The 27339-nt window shown below is 43.5% G+C and overlaps 1 protein-coding gene across 8 annotated transcripts in view; it reads left to right on the top strand.

Moving 5' to 3' along the window:
• The window catches only part of CHD5 (chromodomain helicase DNA binding protein 5), a 2731226-nt gene that overhangs the window by 1659156 nt on the left and 1044731 nt on the right, over positions 1-27339 (top strand). For all 8 annotated transcript variants that reach the window (XM_069610277.1, XM_069610279.1, XM_069610280.1 and 5 more), the window contains one exon: positions 25556-25700. In XM_069610277.1, the coding sequence (XP_069466378.1) occupies positions 25556-25700 (145 nt within the window). The remainder of the gene's footprint in view (positions 1-25555; positions 25701-27339) is intronic.

Here is a 27339-nt window from a genome sequence, read left to right as displayed (position 1 = left end):
ACTGGTAATGCTGTGGCATACAATTCCCAATACATTCCTGTTGTACTAAGCAGATGTAATCCAATAGTGGGTTGCTTAACGCATCTTCACCCAATCAGGAGTACTGTCACATGTCTCTGTGACTTTTAATGCTGGAGTCACTGCCACACTGACACACACTGTGCTCCTCTATTTCACATGCCCGCTCTGGATATTCTCAGTGCTCTTGCTACATTTGCACTACAAAATGTCCACACAAAGACACTGCTGACAAAGGAACCCACAGCCCCAATTGCACAGACCTTGCAGAAAAGAACCTTCAGCCAGATGCGAGATGCACAAAAAGGCATCACAAACCGTGGTTATTAATGGCACACTTGTGAAAGGCCACCTACAGAAGATGCGATCGGGAAACAATATGAACACTGCATCATTTCAAAGGGCATAAAATGGCCGGTGTCCATTACCTGCCAATGACAACAGACAACATCTGAACAAATTACCCATGAAGGTCGAAACCAAGAGTGAACTTAACAGGTGCTGTGTGCATGCTGGGCGATATATATCGAGTTTTGGAGATATACCAATATATATTTTCAATATCAATATAGGATGAGACAATATTGTTAACATCAAGATATATACATATATACAACAGAATTGCTTGCTGTATGAATGCACGATTTGTACCTCGCCCGGGCCACTTTGGACTACTTTGCCTGCGTCAATTTGGGAAAAGCATACACATTGCCCTTTGATAGGTGTTCCCTCCCTCCCCCTACTTTTGCCTGTGGCACTGTCTGTGCCCCCACCCTAAACTTGATTCCTGGAGATGCCACTGCTTCAGAGCGAGCTCCATGCTTGGCACCTAAGGTCCGGGGACACCTGCACACCAACACTACTCCTTTACTACAAATATCTTTGCGCTTTTTTTGGGGACACTGGACGCCATGCTGTGAAAACTAACAGAAAACATAAAGTACGAGGACGAGTGTGAAGTGATCATGGTCTTTCCCACACATTTTAGAGAGCGTGAACAGGCGTGTGCTGCAGATCACACCAAGTGGCTGCGGGCCCTGATCTTGTCTTCTTGTCTGCAGTGGCTGATAACGAGTTGCCAATTAGTCAAAAGCAGTGCACACATATGTAAAATCACACACCTGTTGCATTTCTCACCTCGCTGTGCATGGCAGAGATGGCAATGCTATTTACTCCTTTCACCACAAGACGGGTGTCCTTTTTTCTCTAAAACTACCTTTTTCCACAAATTTGCTCCATTTGAAGTATTTTGTCAATCTGCAGTGAAGCTAGTTGGAAGACAAACAAAGTGTTTAGAGTGTGACTTAGATGATGCGTAGGAAGTTCTGATTTCAATGAAATGTGAGTCGTTATTCTGAGCACTCCTTCTTGGTGCACGTTACACCTATTATTCTGCAGCTGGTGCCCGAACAGGAATGGTAAAAATGACTTTGAAGCACCAGTCTGCCATAGAGTTGGCCCACTCAGTGCATCTTGCAAACCCCATACTGGAGCAGCTTATACAATGCCTGGGCAGAGGAAAGCAGCGCAAACGGCAGATCACTGCGCTATAACAGCGGTCAACTAGCAACAAGATTTGATCCTTTAAAGCAGTGTCTTCTGCAGAGATGGAGCCACTCTGATGTCTAGAGGGCAGCGTGTCCCCCTTTCAGGCCAGAAAAAAGAAACATGCAGAGCAAAATGCCTGCAAACAAGCAAATGACTGCTGGGGAAAGGAGGACAGCAGATTAGATAACAGAGCCCCCTGCTTCCGTCAGCGAAGCTAGGGGCTTGGCCGGGAAACTCTTGTCAGCGGCGAGCTACCTGCCAGGACCTCAATTTGAATTTCAACAATCGGCAGCCGGGCCGACCCGACTGTTAAGATTCAAATTTGGGTCTTTTTTCACTGTGCCCTCATTCCCTCAGGCATGAAAGGTGGCAAAGCTTGCCTTTTCACCTAGCTGCGCATGCGTGCGCATGCATGTAGTATAAATGGTAAGCCCTGGAGCCCGACTGCTGACCCTCACCCATGTGCCGCTGTCCTGTGTGCACCTTTAAGGTGCGTTCTTCACTGCATTTGCCGTGCACGTAGCCGATCCCGGCAGCAGCATTGTGGCCCTGTGTATGTGCTGTGCGGGTGGTCGCCAGGCAGCACTGCACAGAGAGTAACCCAGGAAGGGGGCAGGGAAGTATTCAGCATTGCAAGAGTGGTGGAAAGGGTTGGAATTAGTTCTCAAATATTGGTTGGATCATGCTAAACCCGTCTAGGGGCATTCCATACAGCAATTCCACTAATTGAGCTCTCTCCATCAGCCAGAATATATTGTGCAAGCTAGCTTGAGTTTGAAGCAGAAAGTACATATCTACTAATAGTGTTCCACTAACTCAGACACAGCTATTGGTGGCTGTAAATCAATGTGCACCTTGTATATACTCACCAGTGGCCTAACCGTCCCAACAGGTCCTGTCCCCTACGAACATTACTTCACCTGCCATTAATTTATCCAGACATTGCAGCTGGGGAATTTCAAGAGCATATTCCAAAGTTGAGCCGATAAAACATGGAATGCTTTTCCAAGGCATCTACTCTTTTGAGTACTTGGTACCATCAAAATACCCCCTGTGCTTGAGCAAAGCTCCCTTACCGGAAAATAAGGTTTAATTAGTTCCGTTAGGTAGCAAGGCGCATTACCATACAAGCCTTTATGCGTCAGGGTAAGAGCCTTACATCAAATCCTAGCTGTCACTCGTAGCCAGTGTAGGTCCCTTCTTGCACAAATGATATGATCCTTTTTAGGGGCATCATAGATGAAACGAATAGCGTAATTTTGTAGAATTTGTAGGTGGCGTATATTGCAGATGCTTGCACCAAGAAGTAGAGCGCTGCAATAATCCAGACGAGGCAAAATTATTGCCCTTGCCAGGATAGTCTTATGTTTCGGTTCAAAAATGGTTTGGCTTGCCTTAATACTTTAAGATGGTAATGTGTATTGCTTACTACATTGTACACATGAGCTTCAGCATCCACTGTCTCATTCATGAACACCCGAAGGGTTTTAACTTGATCCTTTATCTTGATGATGTTATTATCAGTGGTCAGGCTATGGTAATCTCCACAGAGTTTCGCTCTAGCTCTTGCTTGTTGAGATCTGAAGATCATCAAATCTGTTTTTAGAGGATTGAGACACAACGCATTTAAATTCATGCAAATATTGATGCCGTTATAGATGAAATTAAGCAGAGCTGAGTCAGTGGCATAGTCACCGCTCAGTTCCATGATAAACTGTGTGTCATTGGCATAGTTAGAAAACCCAACCTCCAGGGTAGCCAGGAGATCACAAAAAGCCCTAATATAAAGATTAAATAGTGCAGGGGATAAGCAAGCGCCCTTCGAGACCACTTCGATGATGACTTTGGGTGCTGAAGTTACCTCCCCCAACAAGCTCTAGATTTCCTGGTTCCGAGAAAGGAAGCAATCCAGTTGGTGGCATTGTTAGAACAAAGACCATGCGAGCAAAGGTGCTTTTAAGAGGCAGGAATGTTGAAGCAACTCAAAGGCTGCCGATAGATCCAAAAGTATTAATAAGGCTGACTAGCCTTTCTCCATGATGCTTAGCATATGAGTATGCAGGTCCTCCAAAGCATCTAAGTGCCATAAAAAGAAGGGAATCCGGATTGCTTTTGGTGGAGAATATTATTACTTTCTAAATGACGCAGAAACTGAATTGTGTCAGCTTTATCTAAGATCTTCAGCAAGAACAAAGTATTAGCTGTAGGGCGTACGTTGCTTGGGTTATTCTGGGCGGGTTCAAATTTCTTTGATAAGGGCGTCAGCACTACTTGTTTGAGAACATCAGGGACCATGCAATGGTTGTTAGGAATAATTCGCCAGAATGGCTAAATTCCCTTACCTACTGAGTCGCTCAGCAGCTTTGCTGGATTTCTAGGATTTATTTTTTTCACCTGGTAAGAGTGTGAGCCTTTTGCCCCACTCTTACATGTGTTTTGCTGTGTGTGTTTAACATTTTCTTGTCTTCATAGACTGTGGAGCCTCACCTACTCCACAGGCATCATCTTTTTACTATGTGTTACACAGCACCTTCAGTGCAGTGAAACAGGGTTGTCTTTTAGACTTCCCAACTCAGACTCCATTTTCTGGGACTGACTACTGTCTCCCAGAACATGTAAAGTTGCCATTGACTTTATTAGTCTCTTTGAATCCAGAGACCCAGTACAAACTATCTTACATAGAGTACTGGAAAGGGTTAATACTTATCCCTTTTTGTCTGTTTCTCTTGGAGCATTGTTTCGCTCTTTTCCAATCCAGAGACCCAGTACAAACTATCTTACATAGAGTACTGGAAAGGGTTAATACTTATCCCTTTTTGTCTGTTTCTCTTGGGGCATTGTTTCGCTCCCTTTTCATTAAGACTTGGCTAGTGGCAGTGGTAACTAACCTATTTTTCCTACCGCGGTTATCTTAAATAACCCTGGTATTGTTTTAGGCTATCTTGGTAGCCTCGAATTTAAACCCACTAGACCATATACGTTTTTATACGGTTCCGGCTGGGTTTATTCACCATTTCTTTTTGAAAATGTGCTTCTCGTGTTTTACTCCGCGCGCCAAAACAGGTTTGGTTCCTTTGTTCACAGTCTTTTCGCGGGCTTCTCCACAGAAGCCCTCCTTAGGCGCCTGTATGTTTGGGGGGGACAGGATGTGAGGGAGGGGTTTAGGACTCCCTGCACAGGGTCTCCTTGGACTCACTCTGATCTGATTGGCAGTGGTGACTTGGACGCACTCTGATCTGATTGGCAGTGGCGACTGTCCCGGCGGGACAGCCACCCTGCTGTGTGATTGACAGCCAGGCTGTGTGAATGGGGGAAAACTGCATAAAAAGCAGGTCTCTGGTGCTGGAAAGGCAGAGTCGCCACTGGAATGAAAGAACCAAAGAGGAGCTGACAGAAGAGGACCCCTACAACAACTGAACCACCCGGTGAAGCCCTGCTGCAGGTCCAATATTCATACTAACTAATATTCATACTCATTCAACAACAGGGAAGATCTTCAAGGAATCTTCTTCCCTTGAGCTGGTGTGACCAACCAGTTCACCCAAACTCCAAGCCAGGCCTCCCTCCACTGGTCGAATTTGCTGTGCAGAGCTACAGTGAACCGGGTAGCCAGGAAGGTCAGATCCTGGTTGGGTTTTAATGAGCGCACCTTTTATTTGTTGCTTTGCTCTGCTGCTGGTTTCTTCCCTGGGCAGTGTAGGACCCTCCAGTCTTCCTACTTCGTGTCTGTCCGACAGTCGCTTCAGGATCCGTGAGCCTGCAGGATCTGCCAGGAACGTCCACCTCAGCTACAGCTGCTTCTCCATTTTAAGGTACTGTTCGAATCCGGTTGTTCGTTTCGTCCAGCCGCGGTGAAGATGTGTGAAACCTTTCGCCAATCCGAGGGCTTGTCCTTCTCTACTCTTTAAACTAACTTTTCTGCCGACCAACTTCGTCTTGAACTTTTGGCAAAGACTTAACCACAAACTACCCTAAACTGTGTGATCTTGAGCAAAAGACTTTTGTCCCATTGACTTTGGCCCTAAGCCTTTTTGATTTGATTCCATCACTGTAGTTCCTCTTTCTAGATTGCCCTGCTTACTTACCTGTTGGTGTTATTCAATTCTTGTCTAACTTTGTCTTTCCGTCCCTTTTAAATTGCTGGAGTGCCATTTTGCTCACACTTCATTTTGGGTCTAACTTGTCCAGAATCTATTGGGTGTGGTGTGGTGTATTAAGAGTGTGATTTTTCAATTGCTTTACTTTAGTGAAATGTTATACAACTGATGTGTACATAAATGTATATTCTTTTACTCAGAAACCTTGAGTCAGTGTTTGTTTGAATCATAGTAATTTCTATCCTTTGTGTAACTATTGATACTGCTCACTTACTCTTGAGATAAGTCTGGCTGCTCAGCCATCGCTACCACTTTACTGTGTAGTACAGGCTTGTACCAAAGGTGAATTTGTACTGTCACTTGTAGTCCTAATTGTGTGTGCTGTTCCCAAAGGATACTGCATATAATTCTGCCTAACAATGGGTGAATGAGGAATTCACAAACTTTGCCAAAGGAGGCGCGAAAATCGCTGAATGCTGAAGAATAATTTTGGATGGCAGGATCCCACCAACCTGCAAGAATGAAAAAGAGACGGACACGTTCCATCTTGCATATTCAAGAGGGACAAGATATTATGAGAGCCCAATGAACTTGCTATGTTGGATCAAGCCAAAGATATTTTATTGGCAAATGCTCGTTGTACCCTAGTGCAGTCATCATCTGTGGAAAGGACCTGCTGTGTAGAAAGTTTTCGGTTTTCCCAAGCTATTATAGATTTCAAATAATGTTTTGGTATCATTGTCTGCCCACTCAATTTCTCAATTTTTATGCCTCGAAAACTTGGACTTTCTATTGATGTTGAATAAGTTTCCAAGCTTCTTTATTTTCAGCTGAAGGGTCTTTACCCCAAGCCCTTTCTAGTCATTGTTTATTCATTTTCAACTGAGACAGGGTAGGAGTGTACCACACTTCTTTCTGAGATTTATCTCTGACAATTTTAGTTTTTAATGGAACAGTTTTGTCAAGAAGACTTGTCAGATGGTTATTGTAGGTTTGGACAATACAGTCAGGTGAATCAGAATCATATGTGAGTTCCATAATACGCTCAATGCAAGTATTTAGGTAGTCACCCTTAACATGTTTAAAATGTCTGCTAGTTATTTTCTTAGGCTTACGATGTAGCTTGATAGGCTTACTAGGCAAAGATATAGCCGCTCCAACAAAAAAAGTGCATACAATAGGGGCTTGGATGTGTGCTTGTGGTTGCCTGTCTGACTTTTCCCACATAGTTTTGTTGAAATATGATACACCAGTTTGCAATAGGCGTGTGCAATAACTGAATAATCTGGGGCATACCAGACCTTGGCCTAATGTGGCAATCATGCCTGTCCCCTTTCCTATGTTTGCAAATCCATGAAAGACGCAAGCCAAGTAGGACAAAAGTACCTTTGGTGCAACAAGGTGCCCATGTTCATCTCAACAAAAGGTATCAGAGTGCTTGAACATTAGTCATTTTATGATCCTGGAACAGAATTCCGAATGTATGCTAATTCCTCTAGTGTAATCATGGGAGGAGCTTGTGTCACAATTTTGACAGATATTCAACCTACCAGTCGGAAATGGCTGCTTATTTAGCAGCCGGTTCTGCTGATGTGTTTCGAGAGGAAACTTGTCACTAAATGGTTGATGTGCTGTACACTACATGATCGCAGGTTGAGAGGGCATTATAAGGCCATGCAAAAGGACTGCTACTCAACCGTGTCTTTTATTGAGGGAACCTGAGGATTTTAGGAAGCCCTATTTCTTGTATGCTGACCAATACCACGTTCAACCCTGAAGGCATATCTGGAATCATTGTAGATGTTTATTGGCTGTTATTTCGCCGGTTACAGCGGTGTGTGTCTGTGCTACCAACTCTGCTACATGTGCAGAGGAAACAGTTGTTAAACTACCACTATTTCCAGGGGTCAAATAACTGCATAACCCACCACTAGTTAGTCTTTGTTTTACCTAGTGCTAGATCCATCCACAAAGTGACTAGTTTGGGGTTCTGTAATGCTATGTCATGTCAAATACGTATTTTCGAGACTGTAGGAGTTTGTTAGTTATTTTTGCGCAGCCACGTAGCTCACAGTTGTGTTGTTCTCACTCTAAGGGTATAGGGAATAGTAAAGCAGGGTTTAAAACAGGGCAGCGTATTGATGTTTGAGGAGTTCAATAGAATTTCATATAAACCTAAGGCATGGAACATTCCTGCTGCAACTGGGAGTGAAGATATGCTGTAATTCGCTATTGGTCATTTCGTTCTGTGTGTTTGCACGAGAACTGCCAGTGAAAACCCATTCCATTCCTTTGGTTGTAATAAAGTGTACATTATTTTTGTAATTGGGTAATCCTAATGCTGACACATTTGCTAGAGCTCGTTTACATTTTTGAACACGTTTTCTATTTTGTCTTTCCACTGTAATGTCCGTGGCGTATCTATCTTGGTCAGTTAAAACGGTTTTCTTATCTCTGCATATCCTATTATCCATTGCCTGAAGTACCCGGTCTCCCCTAAACATCCTCTCATCTCTATTAATGTCTGGAGCGGTTGGCACCTTCAGAATAGCTTCTGCATGTGAGTTAGTTATGAATCAGGGTCCCTGCATAATGTCATGTCCGAGATACTGGACGATTACATGCAGAGTTGCAATAATGCATTTAACAGGACTTGCAAATCATTACATTACATTACATTTCATTTGTTATGCGCGCTATTGACCCTTGGGCATAAAGGCACAGACAACAGAAAGACATACAGCACAATTGACGACGTCCTTAGAAATAAAAGATCATAAGGCTCCACTGAGCTAATTCCGCTATCCCCCATAGTATGATGCAACACTTTTGGAGAAATCCGTATTTTTCGGTAGGTCAGACAAACAGAAAAGTCTTTAATTCCTTCTTTAAAGATAAGAGGGAGGAGTGGCTCCTTAAACTTTTAGGAAGATTGTTCCACAGAGAGGGGGCCTTCACCTTGAATGCTCCCTTTTCCATCTTTGATGTTTTACATCTTGGCTGTATGATCTGATTTGAGAAATCAGATCTCAAAGATCTTGAATTACTCTTTGAAATTATGTACTGTTGTAAATAATCAGGCATTACTTGGAGCCGGCATTTAAAGACTATAACTAATACTCTAAAGTTAATCCTGGCTTCAATAGGTAGCCAGTGTAATGAGCGTCTGGCCGCAGTTACATGACTGTGCCTAGGAAGTCTGAGAACTACCCTTACCGCCCAATTCTGGGCTACCTGCACTCTATGCAACTCTCTTTGATTAATGCCAAGCAGGAGGCTGCAACAATAGTCCAATTTGGCACCTATAATTGCCCTGGCTATTGTCTCAGCACTTTCCTGCGAAATCATGGGCCTCCAATGAGCCAGAAGTCTGATATAATAAACTATCCTTGGCACCACTGATGAGACATGAGCTTTCATGCTTAATGTCGAGTCCAGTATGACTCCTAGAATTTTAGTTTTTGATAAGGGAGTAATGATGTCCTCCCCCAGTTTGAAAGTGCTATAATCTTGACTTAGCTTACTAATCGCCTTGGAGCTGCCAACTATCAACAGCTCTGTCTTACTGCGATTAAGATAAAGAGTAAGATGATAGATTTTCTCTACTCACACCCCTCCACCTCAAATAGGAACCTCTGATAGATTTTCCGGCACTACAAGTCTTGACAGCATAGACTGCATGCGATACTTTAACTTTCAAAAAACATTTTTTGTTTATTCAAAATATTTCAATTAAAACATAAAACACTACCCTCACCTAACACAGTGCAGTTACTAACACTAAAAAACACAGTATCTAAAACTTCAGCCTCAAATTATACACATACCCAAGACACAAACGATATCACATGACAAAATACAAAAAAACCTCAATGTGTCATTAAAAAACATATAATCCCAACATGCTTCTGTTCTTCAGAGCCCCTTTCGGGCGAACATTCTTCAGGGGATAATTTAAAACATCCACTACTCTCCTCAACACCGTGTTGAATCAGTAGTTTCAGGCAAACAGAGCCTGTAAAGGAAAGACAGAGGAAACAAATGCGTTCCAAGGGGAAGGGAGTACTACAAAGTGTAAATGGGAGGCAGGCTCGAACCATAATGCCAACCTCACATGGGTCCAAAACAAATGGACCACTAAGATTTACCTTCAACTGGTGAACCTTCAATGCACGTCTGTAAATGGCTAGTATGCTAATCTCTCGCCAATGAGAAACCAATACTTCACAGGGCGTCACAGTCCGCCGAGGTATCGTAACACCTAAATGAGACAAACCAACATACAGAGACCATACCCGAATGGGTGGGAGAAATATTATTGCCTGCCACTCTCTAACACCCAGCACCCTCAGTAATAACGCAGCCTGCTTGCAGAAGACCTTTTCAAAAGCCTTCTGCGAACAGGCTGCGTTATTGCAGCCACTTGCTAACACCATCACCTGCAGTAATAATGCAGCCTGCTCGCAGAAGACCTTTTGAAAAGCCTTCTGTGAGCATGCCGCGTTATACCTGCGAGTGCCTGGTGTTAGAGAGTGGCTGGCAATAATATTTCTCCCGCCCAAACGGGCGGGAGAAATATTATTGTCAGCCACTTGCTAAAACCAGCACCCGCTGTAATAACGCAGCATGCTCATAAAAGGTTTTAAATATATTTTAAAGCCTTCTACGAGCATGCTGTGTTACTGAGGGGCTGGGTAATAGCAAGTATGGCTGGAATAAATATTTCTCACACCCGAACGGGCGGGAGAAATATTTATTTCCAGGATGGCCACTTGATAAACACCCAGCCCCCCCCCTCATGAAACATTAATGTAAAACGGGCCCGGCTCCCCCACCCAAACCTCCCCTACACTCTTTACCTCAAAAAACGCCAGAGCCGAGTGTGAGAGGGGGACTGAGATCCTCCTCTGATGCAATGACGTTGCATCCGGGCTGGGCTGGGCTCATAACATTGATACAATGTTTTTAGCCCAGCCCGGGTGCTTCTGCTTCGCCTGCAATGCACGCTGTGCACATACTCACTGAGAGGCAGAGTTTAGGCACAATCTTTCGTTTTGCTGTATATTTAATGAATCATATCGCAGTTGGTGCGACATGATGAATTAAATATACAGCAAAACAGCACTATTGTATCGCAAATTGCGATGCAATACTGCTTATTTTATGCCTTGGGAATGTCTTTTGCGCAGCAAAGATTGGGACATGAAGGTAAGCGCCTTTGAAATCCACCACGCTCAACCAATCTCCTTGGTCTAGGGCGATCTGAAAGTGGGCTGTCCTGACCATCGTGAATTTTTATAATGGGAAGAAGAGGTTTAAAAATTATAGATCCAGCACTGTCTGCAGGCATGCCTGTTTTTTCTTGGGAACAGTGAAAAGGCAAGAGTAAAAGCTGTCTCCTTTTTACTGAAACAGGACTTTCTCGATAAATTTGATGTCCAGCAGTTTACAACCTCTTGAAACAGAGTCACCAATCCTAACCTTATGAGTGGGGTGATGAGGGAGGGCATGGTGGAATGGGTAACCTATACCCCTCGGAACCTATTGATAGGATCCACAAATCCTTCAGGATAGCAGCGGATCAGGACGCAAAAGTAATTGTTTCTTGGCCTCTGTAGCTGCAGAGTAGGGGGAAGGAAAGAAACTGCTGTTTGATGTTCTCTGCTGCTTTCCTTGTTAAAAGCTGGGTGACCTGTCTGGTTGTCTGCCCTTTCTGGTATGATAGCCACAAACCCTCTGAAACTTCTTTTTAAATTCAGAGCAAGGTTTTCTGGAGGTCTGAAAGGGTTTCTGTGATCCCTTAGTGAGCACGGTCAAAGACTTTGCTGTGAAGGTGGATGTCTTTTCTTATTAAGTTTCTCATCCATAGATTAGTGGAACAAGTCCAGGATTTTGTCTTAGACACCCTTATTAAAGCAAATAGTTCTCGCCCAGGCTGTGTGTCGAAGATCCAAAGCAGTGCTGATGACCATAGATGCTCTATCAATAAGATGAACTGCTGATTCAATTAGATTGTGAGCAATGGCTTAAGCCTCTGATAGATCTGACTAAAATGCTGCAATCTTATCCTGAGGAAGATAATGCTGAAAACCAGATAATCTCTAGCCAAAATCGATGATTGGCTGCTGATAACAAGCCATCTAAGTTTGCTTTGTGTAGAAGAAAAGCTGCGCTTTTATAAACCTTTTTGCCATAAGAGTCCAAAAGATTATCATATTTAGAAAGGGGACTAGAGCTCTGTGCAGCGAAAGACGATTAAGCCTAGGAGGGCTTTGCAAACACAGTAGCAGACACTACAACCAATTGAAGCTGCAGGTTGACAGGCATGGTGAGTAAGAGAAGAGCTTGTGGTAGCGTGATTCAATCCTCTTGCTCACAGCACTAACAGAATGAGGGTTTTTCCACAAAGATTTAGCTTCCGCCAAAACATCCTTCTGTAAACGAATGCAGATCTGTCAGTTTTGTTAATAGACAAATCGAATCAGAGCACCCCTTGGCTCGATTTCAGCTTTCTCTGCAAGTGAAAACCCCAGGGGAAATCCTGAACACCCACCATCCTTCTATGAAAGAAAGGCCTTGGCAGATAGCAAAGCCTCCTTTCACTTTCATCAGCATCATCTCCATCATCAATGTCCTGTTGAAGATCGGTGCTCTTTATTGGTTCCTCAACTGGGTCAACTCTATGAGGAGTTTCAGTTAATGTAGAAGAGGGTCTCACAGGCTCTGACACCTTCTTTATTGGACCTGTAACGGCCGGCTTCACTACAAGCTGCACTGTCAGTGCAGGAGTAGCCTGAGTAGCTGGAGTGGACTGATGAATAATTTCCCTGATAAGATCCTTGAGATAACCCTTATTAGGGTTTGAATGCATAATGTGCTTGAATATTTCTAAAAACCTGTCCTCAGAGGAGGTAGGTTAAGTACCCGTAGTTAGGCGTCCATGATGAATTAGCCATGGGGTCCAGGATACCAGGTCAAGTGTCTGACCGGCTGAGAAGGCCCATACCTAATACAGGGAAATGGAATAGGGTACAATGTCGACCATGAAGACATCAGGGATCCCCCTACCCTTAGAAACTCGTCCTCTATCTCCGTGGGTGGTAGAGGAATTTGAGATGATGTGGAAACAATGGACTCTGGAGAATTAAATTTCTCTGAAATCTCTGCTGCCCGAGACACCACTGATGAGCTAGCTTTGTGCTTGGCTGGTTTTTAACAACCAATTTTGATGGAAGGCTGTTGCAAAACCTGTGAAGGGATCACCTCTGTTGAAGTGTGTGGTTTTGTTTCACAGGATGATGAACCCGCCGATCCTGCTCTGCGTTGGGAACTGGAGACCCAGGAAGTCTTGGTCAAAGCAGAGCTCCTCTTCCTCACAGACCCTTGATGGTCCTCAGATGAGCTCTGGTAAAATCTGACAAGTTCTCAGAATTGGTTCTGGAAGTTTGACGCCACTCTGGCTCTTTTAGTCTGGTAGGCTTTTGATACTGAAGTGTCTTCTTGGATCTAGCTGACCAACTACTAGGCCCCATGGAGCCCTCAGTGGTCCCACTGTTAAAAGCCTGAGGGTCCTTGGTGATCACTTCAGTCAAAGCAGTCAAAGCCCATGTGAGGCCCTTATTGTTTCCACCGGTAGAAGTTGAGTTGGCTTTGGAGTAGACCCTGCCAATGCGATGGCTAACCTCTACAGGACTTGCATCCCTCCGGCTCACGTGGGGTGCCTGACTTACCTAAGGTCTTACCGATTGTGAAGAGCCAAACTCTTTGATATGCTCTTCACTAGGCCAACCTCTTGCGCAGAGTCTGTGAAGACAAGGTGTGACAAGATGAGCACGCAACCCACCGGTGCTCGTGGGATAGGCACTGGAAACATCTTGTATGGGGATCCTCCTCTGCAAAAATGCTTGCTGCATGGAGCGCAGGTGGAAAGAATTGTTAGTCCCATCATAAAAAAACGACTGGTGTTGCCAGGTGTTGAAGTATGGAACATTTGAGGAAAAAACTCCTCAAGAAAGTAAGTACGCAATAAAAATGTGCACGCAGTCCAGTTCAGTCCTGGATAAAAGGACTGACAGGTGTTGCCGGTAGGTAGAGTCAGCAGGGTTAGTCACACATATGCTTTTTTTTTGTTTACTGTGCAAATCTAATGTTCTTTAAAGGCAAAGCTACTTTTTTTTGCTGTGCTAAAAGTGTTCCCCATAGGACGGACACACATAAGCATGGAGAAAAAGTGCGGGACATAGAAGTATTATCTACATATGCCGCATGCACAGAATGAATGCGCCTTTTTCATTCAAACTGTACATAGAGCGTATGAGTTTTACAGTATGTACATTAGACAATTAACATCTAAAAACTCACATCAAAGGCAAGTCACAGCTAACTTTGATGTCACTTTTAAGGTGATGGAATAAATGTATACTTTCAATACGAACTGTCCACAGAGCATGTGAGCTTTAGAATACATACATTACAGAATTAGTCTCCTAAAAACTCACACTAAAGGCATGTCACAGCGGACTTTAATGTGAGTTTTAAAGTGGTGGAATAAATTAACACTTTCAATACGAATTGTCCATAGAGCATATGAGTGGACTTTGATGTCAGTTTTAAGGTGATGGAATAAATGTACACTTTTAATATGAACTGTAGACATAGCGTGCACCTACCACATGCTCCAATGACACATGCACCTACCACACACACCCTTATGACATGTACTTACCACACATTCTTACCACTAGCACACTAATGAAACACATTCCTATAACACATGCTCCTACGACACGTGTTCTTACGATACGTGCTGCTATAACAAGCGCTCCTACAACACACAACCCTATCATACATGCTCCTAAGACACTCACACCTACTACACATGCGCCTACTGCACATAGCCTGTGGACGTAAGGCACATCCTCTCACATGCACCTACGACACGTGCACTTACAGCACATGCTACTACCACACACACACATTTACGATACACACTCTTATGACACAGTCCTATGACATGCACTCCTTGAGCACATAGTCCTACAACTCACACTCTTACAACACATAAACCTACAGCAGAGGCACCTACAACATGTGCTGCAATCACATACGCAAAGTATATGAGGTTTACAGTTGGCACCTTACAAAATTAACATCTCCTAAAAACTCACATCAAATGCAAGTCACGGCTGACCTTAATGTGTGTTTTAAGGTGATATAATACATATGCACTTTCAATAGGAACTGTCCACAAAATGTATGAGTTTTAAAATACAAGGATTACACAATTAAGATCTCCTAAAAACTCACATTAAAGGCAAGTCTCAGCTGACTTTAATGTGAGTTTTGAGGTGATAGAATAAATGTACACTTTCAATACAAACTGTCCACAGAGCATGTGAGTTTTAGAATACATACATTGCAGAATTAGCATCTCCTAAAAACTCACATTGAAGGCACGTCTCAGCTGACTTTACTGTGAGTTTTTAGATAATGGAATAAATGTACACTTTCAATATGAACTGTCCGCAGAGCATATGAGTTGACTTTGATGTCAGATTTAAGCTGATGGAATACATGTACACTTATATGAACTGCACACATCGCATGCACCTACAACACATGCTCCTATGACACATGCTCCTACCACACACACCCTGATGACACATGCTTACCACACATTCTTACCACCAGCACACTTATCACACACATTTCTATAACACGTGCTCCTGCGACAAGTGTTCTTATGATATGTGCTGCTATATCAAGCACTCGTACAACACACAACCCTTTGATGTATGTTCATATGACACCCGCACCTACGAACATAACATGTGGACATAGTGCACATGCTCTCACAGGTACCTACAAGTCAAACACCTACAGCACATGCGCCTAACACACACACTCCTGCCACACATGCTCCTACCACACACACACACACTTAAGATACACACTCTTATGACGCAATCCTACAACATGCACTGCTACAACACATGGTCCTATGACACACACTCTTACAACACATACTCCTACCGCAGAGACTTCTACAACATGCGCTGCAATCACATACGCAGAGTGTATTCATTTTACATTTTACAGTTGGTACATTACAAAATTAACATCTCCTAAAAACACACATCAAAGGCAAGGTACAGCTGACTTTAATGTGAGTTTTATGGTGATGTAATACATGTGCACTTTCAGTAGGAACTGTCCACAGAATGTATGAGTTTTAAAATACATACATTACACAATTAACATCTCCTAAAAACATTAAAGGCAAGTCTCATCTGACTTAAATGTGAGTTTTAAGATGATGGAATAAATGTACACTTTCAAAATGAACTGTCCACAGAGCTTAAGAATTGACTTTGATGTCAGTTTTAAGGTGATGGAATACATTTACACTTTTCATATGAACTGTACACAGAACATGCACCCACGGCACGTGCACCTACAATACATGTTCCCACAACAAATGCACCTATAACACGTGCTTCTATCACACACACTCCTACCACACATGCTCTTACCACACACACTTATGCTACACACTCTTACAATGCACTCTTATGGCTCACTACTACAACACACAATCTAATGACGCACACTCCCACAACACATGCTCCTATGACACACTCTGCTATAACACGTGCTCCTACAACACACACTCCTATACTAAGTGTTCCTATAACACACTATTACACATGCATCTACTACACATAACATGTGGACATATGACACATCCTCTTACGACACATGCTCCAACCACACACACTCTTACAATGCAAACTCTTACGATGCACACTTACCACACACTCTTATGTCACACAGTGTGATGACACAAATTCCATGCTGCTAGAACAAGTGCTCCTACAGCACACAGTCATATGATGTATGTTACTATAACACGCGCACCTACTACATGTGCACCTACTACACATAACATGTGGACGTATGACACGAAATCTCACATGCACATTGAAAGCATGCTCCAAGGATGCATGCATGTAGGGAAAATGCACCCACGACACATGCTTCTACAACACATGCTCCTGCCACACACACTCTTATGATACACACTGTAATGACATGTGCTCCTATGACGCATGCTTCTAACACACATGATGCAATAGCATGCGCACCTACAACACACACTCCTACAACACGTGCTCCTGCAGCAGATGTTGCTACAACAGACATGACACACAATCCTACTATACACAGTCTTACGGCAAAGAAACTTACACTAATGACACATGTACTTAATGCAACACACTGCTATGCAACATGCTGTTATGCACACACACTTATACCACATGCTCTTAAAACACAGGCTAGTATTAAAACACTCTGAATCAGTAATCATGTGCCCGTAAAAAAGATTTAGAAAGTATTTTCATTTTTTTTAACAAAAGAACAATAATGTAAAGTCTACAAACATCAGAAATAATAAAGTTAAGGTAACAACATGGTAAACTGTATTAATAAGTTAAAAACATATTATGTTTAAATCAGATATCATGGTAAACTTAACTCGCCCACACACTTAAAAGCAAACAATATTACCATAAAATTATAACAACTTCACACATAAAAAGAGGTTATTCTATAAAATGTGAAATCATTCAAAAGTACATTCAATGTACACCTATAATAAATGTTAAAAGAAATTAAAACATATGTTTGTAATACTAAATTACTACAAAATAACAAACTTAATTTATAATACACAGAAGCATAACAGCTGCAGAAAAACTGCAATTAAAAAACACACAGAATATTTTCTAAAATAAATCTACAACATTTACATAAGCATTCAAGTCATATTCAATAATATCAATTAACAAATAACATTATAAATTAAATGTTACTTTGTTGATTAATATTATAATACAAATAAAATATTAATGAACAAAGTAACATTGTAAATACATATTTACTAAACAATAAACATAACATTATAAAAGTAAAACATATACAAAACAAAACAATTATTATAATGTATACAGTAAAAGCTTAGTAACATTTACTTTTACAAATAACATTAACATATACACATTTATAGTCATTACACAGTGCATAAACAATGCAAACAAAAGCAGCATGTGTGTTGTATATACAAAATAAACAAATAAAAACATGTTTATTAAAAAATATATATATTCACACAACACATTACATTACTGTGACTATAAAGTATTTTAGAACAAAAACAAAATATTGCAAAACAAAAACTGGGTGAGTTAAGTTTACCATACACACATAGCTGAAAAGTTAGTGTTCAATTCAGACTGACAACTGTGAACCGAATGGGGCTGAATGGACATGTGACAGAAAAGATAATGTGAAAACAATATTCTCCTATAAAGTCCCACAGTGGCAGCTGGCACATTTTTTTTATTGGAGAGGCATAAACCTTTCTGATGAAAATGCATAAGTGACAGAGAATATTTTAAAAATAATAGGTTAAAATGGTGTATTGTATAGCATACTTTATGTGAAAAATTGTGCCAACTCATTTATATGATGACTTTGCCCACAACATATGCTAGTATGTATAAAAAACATTTTCATGCTGGTTGTGCTTATACTTGTCCATGCAGACTGCACCAATACATGACAGAATTACCATGCATCTGTTGGCTTTGCCACTAAATAAATACCATACCCCAGTTATAACATACATATGTAGATTGACTGCACCAATGTAGGCCAGTCTAGCCATGTAAAAACATTCATCATGTTTAGTTTATCTTTTCTGCACAGTAAAAAAGGTCATGCAATAGGAAAAAAAACAGACTGGCTGCAGTAATCAGCAATGTAGGCCCGTCTACATACATAACAAAAGTTATCTTTGATTTAACCATGATGTCCAGTACAAAATGCCATTGATATGATATGATATGATATGATATGGCATTTATAACGCGCCTATACACAAGTGTTTCAAGGCACGACGAGGCAAGGGGGGGAACAATGGGAGGACAAACAACGATCCTACTAGGCCAGGTGTCATTCAGCTCGCGCAAGTGCAAGGGAAGAGGGGAAAAGGAAAAGTGCGAAGGGGGAAGGGAGAGGGGAAGTGCAGTACATGGGAAGTGGAATAAATATGACACATAAATAGCCAGCTAGTGGCAAGTGCAAGGAAGTGCAGACGTAAGTGCTAGAAGGGGGGACTGAAGGGATACAGAAAAAGGTCCCCAAGTGCAGGGGTTGCCAAGGAGGCAGTGCAGGTGGGTAATTGACGGGGCCTGGGCCAGAGATCAAAAGGTTGGCCAGGTAGCCAGTGCAATTTCGGTCAGGAATTCAGCAAGGGAGAGGAGGAGAGAAAGCAGAAGCAAAGAGGAAGGTTTTGAGGTGTTTCCGGAACCGGAGATGGTTCTCCTCAAGTTTCAGGGATGCAGGAAGGCTGTTCCAGAGAGAGGGCCCTGCTGAAGAGAGTAATCTGCCAAGGACAAGTCTCGCAGTCCTGTTCTGGATAAGTTGCAGAGGGCGGAGAGTAGAGGCAGGCAGATTTAGATAGAGGCTGTTACAGTAGTCCAGCTTGGAGAGGACCAGGGCTCTGGAGACAGTGAGCTTCTGGGGGAAGGAGAGGAAAGGAAGAATACCTCTAAGGAGGTGCTTCTGGTAGTGTGACTTCTTGGAGACGTCGGAAATGTGAGGGGAGAAGGAGAGTACAAAGTCGAAGATGACCCCGAGGTTTTTAGCCTTGCAGGTGGGAGTGGGAGGAGGGCCAAGAGAGGCCAGCCAGAGAGCTGCAGGGAAGGAGGGAGTGGGTGAGCCGATGAGTAGAATCTCAGTCTTACTGGCATTAAGACAGAGGTCGTTGGCGGCACACCATTCCTGAATGGCAGACAGACAGTCAGAGATGAGGGAAGGAGAGGAGGAGGCTGAGGGTAGCCTGAAAATGATCTGGGTATCATCCGCATAGCACTGAAAGTTGGGACAGAGGGTGGTGATGCGGTGGGCAAGGAGTGCCAGGTATTGGTTGAACAGCCAGGGAGAGAGGTTAGATCCCTGGGGGACACCACAGGTAGAGAAAAAGATGTTGGAGAGGAAGGACCCCAGTTGGACCTGGGAGGGTCGGTCGGAGAGGAAAGAAGTCAGCCACGCCAGAGCCTGACCAGTGATACCCAGGTTATCACAGAGACGGTTGAGCAGGATGGCATGGTTGACAGTGTCAAAGGCAGAAGAGAGATCAAGCAAGATAAGAACGCAAGGGGTGTTAGAGTCGAGGTTGCCATTCCAGTGCCACAGTAAGAAAATGTAACTGGACTGGCTGCAGAAATGCAGTCCAGTCCAGTCAAGTATCAACACGTATCAGGCTTGCTTTAACCATGATGCCCAGTAAAAAAAGTGCCATGCCAGAGACAGAAAATGTGACCAGTCTTGTTGTAGCAATGTAGGCCAGTCTAGCTATGTAACAACACTTATCAGTTAGCCTATGGCATGGCATTTGTATTGGGCATCATGTTTAAAGCAAACATGATGAATGTCATTATGTGCCTAACTCGCTTACATTGCTGCAGCCAGTCTGCCAGTTCACCGCCAGTCCGCCAGTTCACCGACAGCCCAAGGTGGAACAGGAGCTGGAGGACGACTGAAGATTGCAGGCGGCTTTCAATGGGCAAGGGCTGTGTAAAAGCCAGTCGTCTAAATACGAATACACATGGATACCCTGCAGACGAAGATAGGCCACGATCACCGACATTATCTTCGTGAAGACACGCGGCGCGGAGCTGAGGCCAAAAGGAAGCACTCGAAACTGGAAGTGCTCCTCTCCCACAGAGAAACAGAGATATCTCCTGTGTGGATTCCAAATCAGAATATGCATGTACGCATCCTGAAGGTCCACCACGCTGAGCCAATCGCCCATCTGCAAGGAGGACCGTATCTGGCCGGGCGTGATCATCTTGAATTTCTCTTGGGGTAGGAAAAGATTGAACTGGGAAAGGTCTAGGATAGTGCACAGGCCAGCCTGGTTGGGTTTGGGCACCGTAAACAGCCGGGAGTAGAAGCCCTCCCCTCGTTCCCCAAGGGGAATGGGTTCCACAGCTCTGAGGTCTAGAAGCTTCTGAACCTCGGCTTTTAGGGAGGATGACCCCGACTGCTGCAAAGGAGGGTTGAAAGGTGGGGTAGAGGGTATGGGTAAGCGGAAGCCCGCCCGAGCAACTGACAAGACCCACCTGTCCTCGGTGATGGTCTGCCATGCCTCCTAATGAGACGCAATGCGTCCTCCCACCGGGGTCTCGTGCGAGCGCAGAGAACCCTCATTTGGCAGGCTTTTCAGTGGTGTTACCACCTGAACCTGGGGAGGAGGCTGAGGAGCGGGAGAAAAACCGAGTCCATTGCTGCCTCCGGCGGGAATTACTCAAAGGGGTATCCACTCTGCGGGATTTCCAGTCTAGAACACCCCTGAAACCAGAGGAGGGCTGGCTTTGCGACAACGGTCTCTGGGTCCTAAAAGGAGCTTTAACCAGGAGGGACAAGGACTTAACTGTCTGGGTGCTGTCCTTCGTTTTGGTGAGCTCCACATCCGTTGTGGAATGGAAAAGCTCCTTACCGTCTAACGGCAGGTCCAACACCTTGTCCTGCACCTCCTTTGAGAACTTGGTGGCATGCAACCACGCCTGTCTAAAGGCATCAAGTCCCAGCATAAGGCCCTGAGCCGAAGTTTCGACGTGATTAGCCACGGCCTCAAGTAGACCCTAGCATCGGATAAACCCGCCTTAAAGTCTTCCAGATTCTTGACCGGAATGAACTCCTCGAACTCCGACAGACCTTTCCACATCTTCATATTCGCCCCCGCTAACACCAGTTCCGCATTAGCCTTCCGAAGCTGCAAGGCCGAGTTAGCAAACATCTTCCTCCCAAGGGAGTCGAGGAGCTTGTCCTCCTTCCCCAGAACCTGAGTAGCCATCGTAGAAGAGGATGCTGCAGGCCTGGACTGTAAAGCGGCCACAGCCACCACGGTGGAGGATAGGGGCGGACAAGATCATAGGGCCATCTCTTCCAAAGAATATAGTCTGTATCACGCATCAATTTTATTGACGAAAAGTCCAGAGTGTGGCTTTTCCCAGACCCTACGGACCTCGGCCAAAACGTCCTTCTGCAAGAACAGGCCGGTATGCTCCAAAGGAGACAGGGTGAATGCCCCCGAAAGCACACCCTCCTGCGGAGCAGGTGCCTCAGGCACTGGAAAATCGAATAGGCACATCATGTCCAGTACCCGGTCATGAAAAGCTCTAATAGAGTGGGGCTGGTCTTTGAGGGAAGCCGATAAAGAGGCCTCAGAGTGAGCTCCGGTACCCCACGACTCAGTCGAACTGGGTCTACAAGCAGCCCCACAGGAGGGGCCTCAGAGCGTACTCCGGTATTCACAGGCCCCTTACGGAGACCCTCGGAGAAAACTCTGGTACAATTATTAGGCCCAGAAGGCACCTCGGGGCAATCCCCAGGGACAGAGCGGTTGACGCTCCTCCCGGCTCAGGAAAAGCCCGGAAACGTGTCTCCCGGGGTGCTCTGAAAAGTAAAGAACTTACCAGACATTTCTTCTTTTCATCGATAAAAGATTGAAAATGCAAAGGAGGAGTACGTCGAAACACCTCCTCCCACCGCTCCAACCGACGTTGAAGTGCCCAGACCGAAAGGGAATCGCAATAAAAACAGGAGTCCCAATGGTGGTCCAGATCCAAACAATCTAAACAAGAGGATGGGGATCCGCCCTCGCGAAGCGTCGGTGACTCGATGAACAATCTGGAAAGTCTAGTTTGAACGACATAGACAGACTAGTAAACGATCGCTAGCGAGAGCCAGAGAGGAGGAAAAAAGGGAAGAAGATCTTCCACGGATGCAAGAGCTTCCAGTCCCGAACCAGCGGAGAAAAGGACTGATGGGCGATGCGCGGGGTGGAGCCGAGATGGGCGGAGTTACGGCCATGTGCCGGGCCCCGCGTAGAAAGAGAGGAAGGAGTAAAAACATTTGCACAATTTTGGATGCTTTTACAAAGTGCTCCTGTCCCGTCCCACAGGACGGAGGAATGTCCCATAAGTATGGAGGAAAGGGGACAGGACGCAGGAGCAAACGCAAACATGATAAGCAAACACTGTTTGCTTTAAAATTGATTCCCAGTAAAACAACGCACCCCCCTGCCCATACTCCCCAAATCAGAGGGCTGCTCACTGTTCAGGTGAGCGGGCATCTAATTTGGGGTGATGGGTATGAGGTATATTGTTCATGCAACCTAACACACACATTCATTCTGCATTGATATACATGAACTTGTGCGGCCATACACATTCACAGCATTAATAATTCTTTTACCTGCACACCCATAACCTACTCTCTCGTTCACACATGTGCCCACACAGCATATACTCTTTCATTCACATGCTCAACCAAACATACACTCACTCCTACTCATGGTACCAAGCATATATTCACATGCATTTTTTACTTACTTGCAGCCCTGGTCGAGAATCCACTTTGCCGCCATCAGGAGATCATGATCCCATAATGGCTCTCCAGCTCCCGCACAGCAGGGAGAGCTTCTTGGTTCTTGTACGTGCGTGCAAGTGCCTGAACGCCCCCTGGTATATGCCCGGGCTGTTCTGAAAGTGCACAAAGGTGCAGGAGCACCCCCTCTGCACATTCAGAGCAATAGTACCCTAGCCTACATCCCCAATGGGCTATGCAAGTGTTAAGAGAGGTCCAAATACACCATAAAAGAGAAAAAAACTCAATAACGGAGTAGCTCCAAGTGCACGAGAAAACACAGCTGTATTCCAATACAACGCCTGCTGGGGAGCGTACGAAAGACAAGCTCAAAATGGCATTAGGAACAACCAGTTTTAGTATCTAATTTGATCTGGAATAAATGACTATTGTTTGGATCATGTGGTAGAGAACCTCTGTGTAGAGCTCAATTTAATCTATTTATTGGATTTTGTGCTATCCTAAAGTGTGTGTGCTTTCCTTCAGCAGCCACTGAGAGATGGGGTATCCCACGGGAGAGGGCAGGGTGGTGGGGGGCAGGGAGGAACAATGGGGACAAGGGGTAAACCCCCGAATCTTAAAAAAAAACACATTTTAAAGGTCTGAAGAGAAAAAGACCTTTACAATGCTGGTTTTTCCGATCAATATAAAATTGGGCATTGTAAATCAGTCTTTTTCTCTTGAGACCTTTGAAATTAGGTCTTTTCATATAGAATTGGCTGGTGAAGCAAAATGCCCCTGGCTTTCCATGGTGCATTGGACATGCGCACTAGGTACAAACTGTCAAAGGGAAACTATATTTCCATTTGACAGGCCAAGCTAGCCCAGGAGTGCTTCCTCAGCTACTTGATGTAGCTGATGCAGCGCTTTGAGTTTTCACTGGGCTGGCTTAGTGGCACATTCAAAATTAGTCATTCAATGCCCCATTTCCCGTTATGGTCGCGCCGCCCATGATGTCACCAATACCTTTAATAATTCCTATTCCATTAATGGTGCCAATACCACTGACAGTCTCCATACTAGTCTTAGCCGTATTACCACTTATGGCTTCTGTGCTATTCTTTGCACCAATACCATTTATGGTCTCCATACTGTCCTTTGCTTCAAACCATTCAGGGTCTCCATACTATTCATAGAACAAATATGTATGGTCTCCATACTATTCTTCTCTCCAGTACCATTCAGCTCCCCATACTATTCTTAGAATCAATACCATTCATTGTCTCCATACCAATCTTAACCCCAGTATCAGTCATGGACAAAATAATATTGATGGGTGCCAAACCATTGATGGCTAGGTAGACTATTTTAAAATGATACATTTAATGCTATCATTGAAAGTCAATAAACAAAGCCATCAAATGGTGGAAAGATTGCTACCAGTAAAGCCCACTATGAGATTTGAACAACCTCTGGCTATGAAAGCAATCTCAAAAGCTACAGTTCTGCCTTGGGCCCTGTACAATAGTCACCTCTCCGTCACTTTATCAGTATTATCTTATCTACTTCATTAGACTGGGTATTAGCTGAATGTTATTATTTGTATGTTAAATGTTTTCCATTTTCTTTTCTTTGTGTTGGTTTCATAGAGAGATAATTAATTAGAAAAGAAGTGCTGATTGACTGAAAAGCATTACTATCACATGTTGTTCAAGTAATGGATGCACCAAATGTTCTTTAGTGTCCCACAAAAATTGCAGTGTAAACTGCAGGGTTCCGGATACGATTTTGAACTAGGAGGATTTAACTCGCTTTTCTTCAAAGTTGGGAGTCAAATTATATTTTAGGGAGCAAAAGCTTAAATCTCATTCCCCACTGCGGATACTTGGCTACTAAAAAATAAATATTAACTGTAAAACTGATATCTTTTTGCAATCCATACTTCAATGCACCCTGTAATTCATGCAAATTAAAAGATGCATGCTTACCTTAAGGTTCTTCTTCAGATCAGGCATTGATAATGCAATAGTTCCTTCCTGCGGCTCTGCTCTGCTTGTATTACTGATCCGAACCTATCCTGTGTGGGTGGACGCAAGGGGGCAGGCTTCTATGTGACAGTGGTTACATATTTTTTTTGTTTTTAGTATGTTTAACCTCTAACTTTTTTTGGGCGTGTTTGTTCTTGGGAAGTACAAGTGGTTGGTATGCAGCTTATGTTTAGGGATGGTTAACAGATAGTAAATATGACTGAACGTTAGACAACAGAAGATACATTTATTTGCAAATAAAAATCAGAGAGTTTTAGGATAGTGGGAAGTTTTATTTTTGTTTCATATATTCAACTCCTAAACCACTGACAAACTAGTTTCATCAGGTGCTGTGCCCCTTTAATCTAAAGTAAAATCTTCATAAAATCGTTGTTGATACACTGAATTGTTTATTTTTTGTTCTCTTAGAGCATATGTGTCTTTATTTATGAGACATCTATGTGAACCTGGAGCAGATGGAGCCGAAACGTTTGCAGACGGAGTACCAAGAGAAGGTTTATCTCGGCAGCATGTCCTCACTAGGATTGGTGTCATGTCATTGGTTCGGAAGAAGGTGGGTGAGTAAAAGTTTAAACACAGTGTTTCAGGTAGTCTCAGTTTATCAAATGTCCATGCCACCTAATCACAAATCTAATTGCACTACATCCATGAAGTTGTCCACATTTATTTCAAAGGGATGAAAACAGGTGGCTTCTGTTTGACTGCACCCAGCCCTAATGTGTGTACATTGCTACTATGTAAAAAAGCTTTAATTAAAATTCAACAGTGTGATTCCTTTTTATATAGTTGATAATGCGGATGAATTACACATTGCCCTCTGCGTGTTTTGAGATTGCTACTTTCACTACAGACACTGATACATTTATGGCTTGGTTAGAAACTTTGCGCCTGATTTACAAAAGCATTTTACAATGGTGCAAGCCCATTGAAAAATCTTTCGTAAATCAGGCCCTTGATGACAAGAATTCAGAAAGTCATAAATATATGAGTTAACCTTCAGCAAATCACAGACCTTGATATGTAGTCAAGTAAATCCTTTATCTTGGTATTCTTTACAATTATGATAATCTTATGATTCATTGAAGAAATGGAAAAGATGAACGAGTTACTTACCCATGGTAACGTTCTTTCGACTGAATGTTCCTCCCACATATTCCTCATCTTATGATATTTCCATATCCAGCTTCAGCTCAGCTGCTTCAGAAATACTTTCCAGCAGAGGGTGCTGTGCGTAGATGCCTATTGACAAGATGTCCCTCGCAGGCCTCCGTCTCAATGTCGATGTCATCAACGGTATAAAGCGTGCGCAGCGACCGTTGGCTTCAGTTCTGTTTTTAAAGCATGTATAGGATAGCCTTCACCCGACAGTTTCTTCTTCTGAAAGAGCGGAGACTGCAATCACATGGAAAATTCTACTGCGGGGGAGTCTGGTAGGGGCGATGAAGAATATGTGGGAGGAACATCACGTCGAAAGAACGTTACCATGGGTAAGTAACTTGTTCTTCGAATGGATTGTGTCGACCCACTTATTCCTCATCTTATGATTAACTCCCAAAGAAGTTCCTTCATAGGTCTGTGTGCACAGAATGTAGGACTGCCTTTCCAAATAAACCTTCTTGGCTTGTGGAAGAGTCCAGATTGTAATGTTTGGTAAAGGTGTGTATGGACGACCATGTGGCAGCCGCACAAATATCCCTAATTGGGAAGCCCCTCTGTAAGGCGAGGTAGCCATACCCCTGGTTGAATGAGCTCTAAAACCCTCCGGAGGATCTTTTCCTGCTAATCTGTAGCATTCAATTATTCCCAAAATAATCAATTTTGACAAGGGTTGTTTTGAAATTGCCATACCCAACTCGTGGCCCGTGTAACCTACAAAAAGTTGGTCATCATGTCTTATTTTAAACATCCTGGAGATGCAAAATGTCAGTGCACGCCTTGTATCAAGCCTGTGTAATCTCTCTTCCTTTCCAGGAGGAGGAGGAGACTAAAATGAAGATAGAATTATCTTCTGAGTTAAATGCAATGCAATCTTAGGCAAGAAGGTTGTTTTCACCTTAAGGAAGATTGTATAAGGAGGCTTGCAGGACAAGGCCAGAAGTTCACTCACCCTTCGGGCTGATGTAATGGCCACTAACAGGATAGTCTTTAAGGTTAATAACCTTAAAAGACATGTATGGATAGGCTCAAAGGGA

Source organism: Ambystoma mexicanum, chromosome 8 (assembly GCF_040938575.1).
Source record: "Ambystoma mexicanum isolate Mex_15411 chromosome 8, UKY_AmexF1_1, whole genome shotgun sequence".
NCBI classification, from domain to species: domain Eukaryota; kingdom Metazoa; phylum Chordata; class Amphibia; order Caudata; family Ambystomatidae; genus Ambystoma; species Ambystoma mexicanum.
This window is presented reverse-complemented; position numbering and strand designations above follow the sequence as displayed.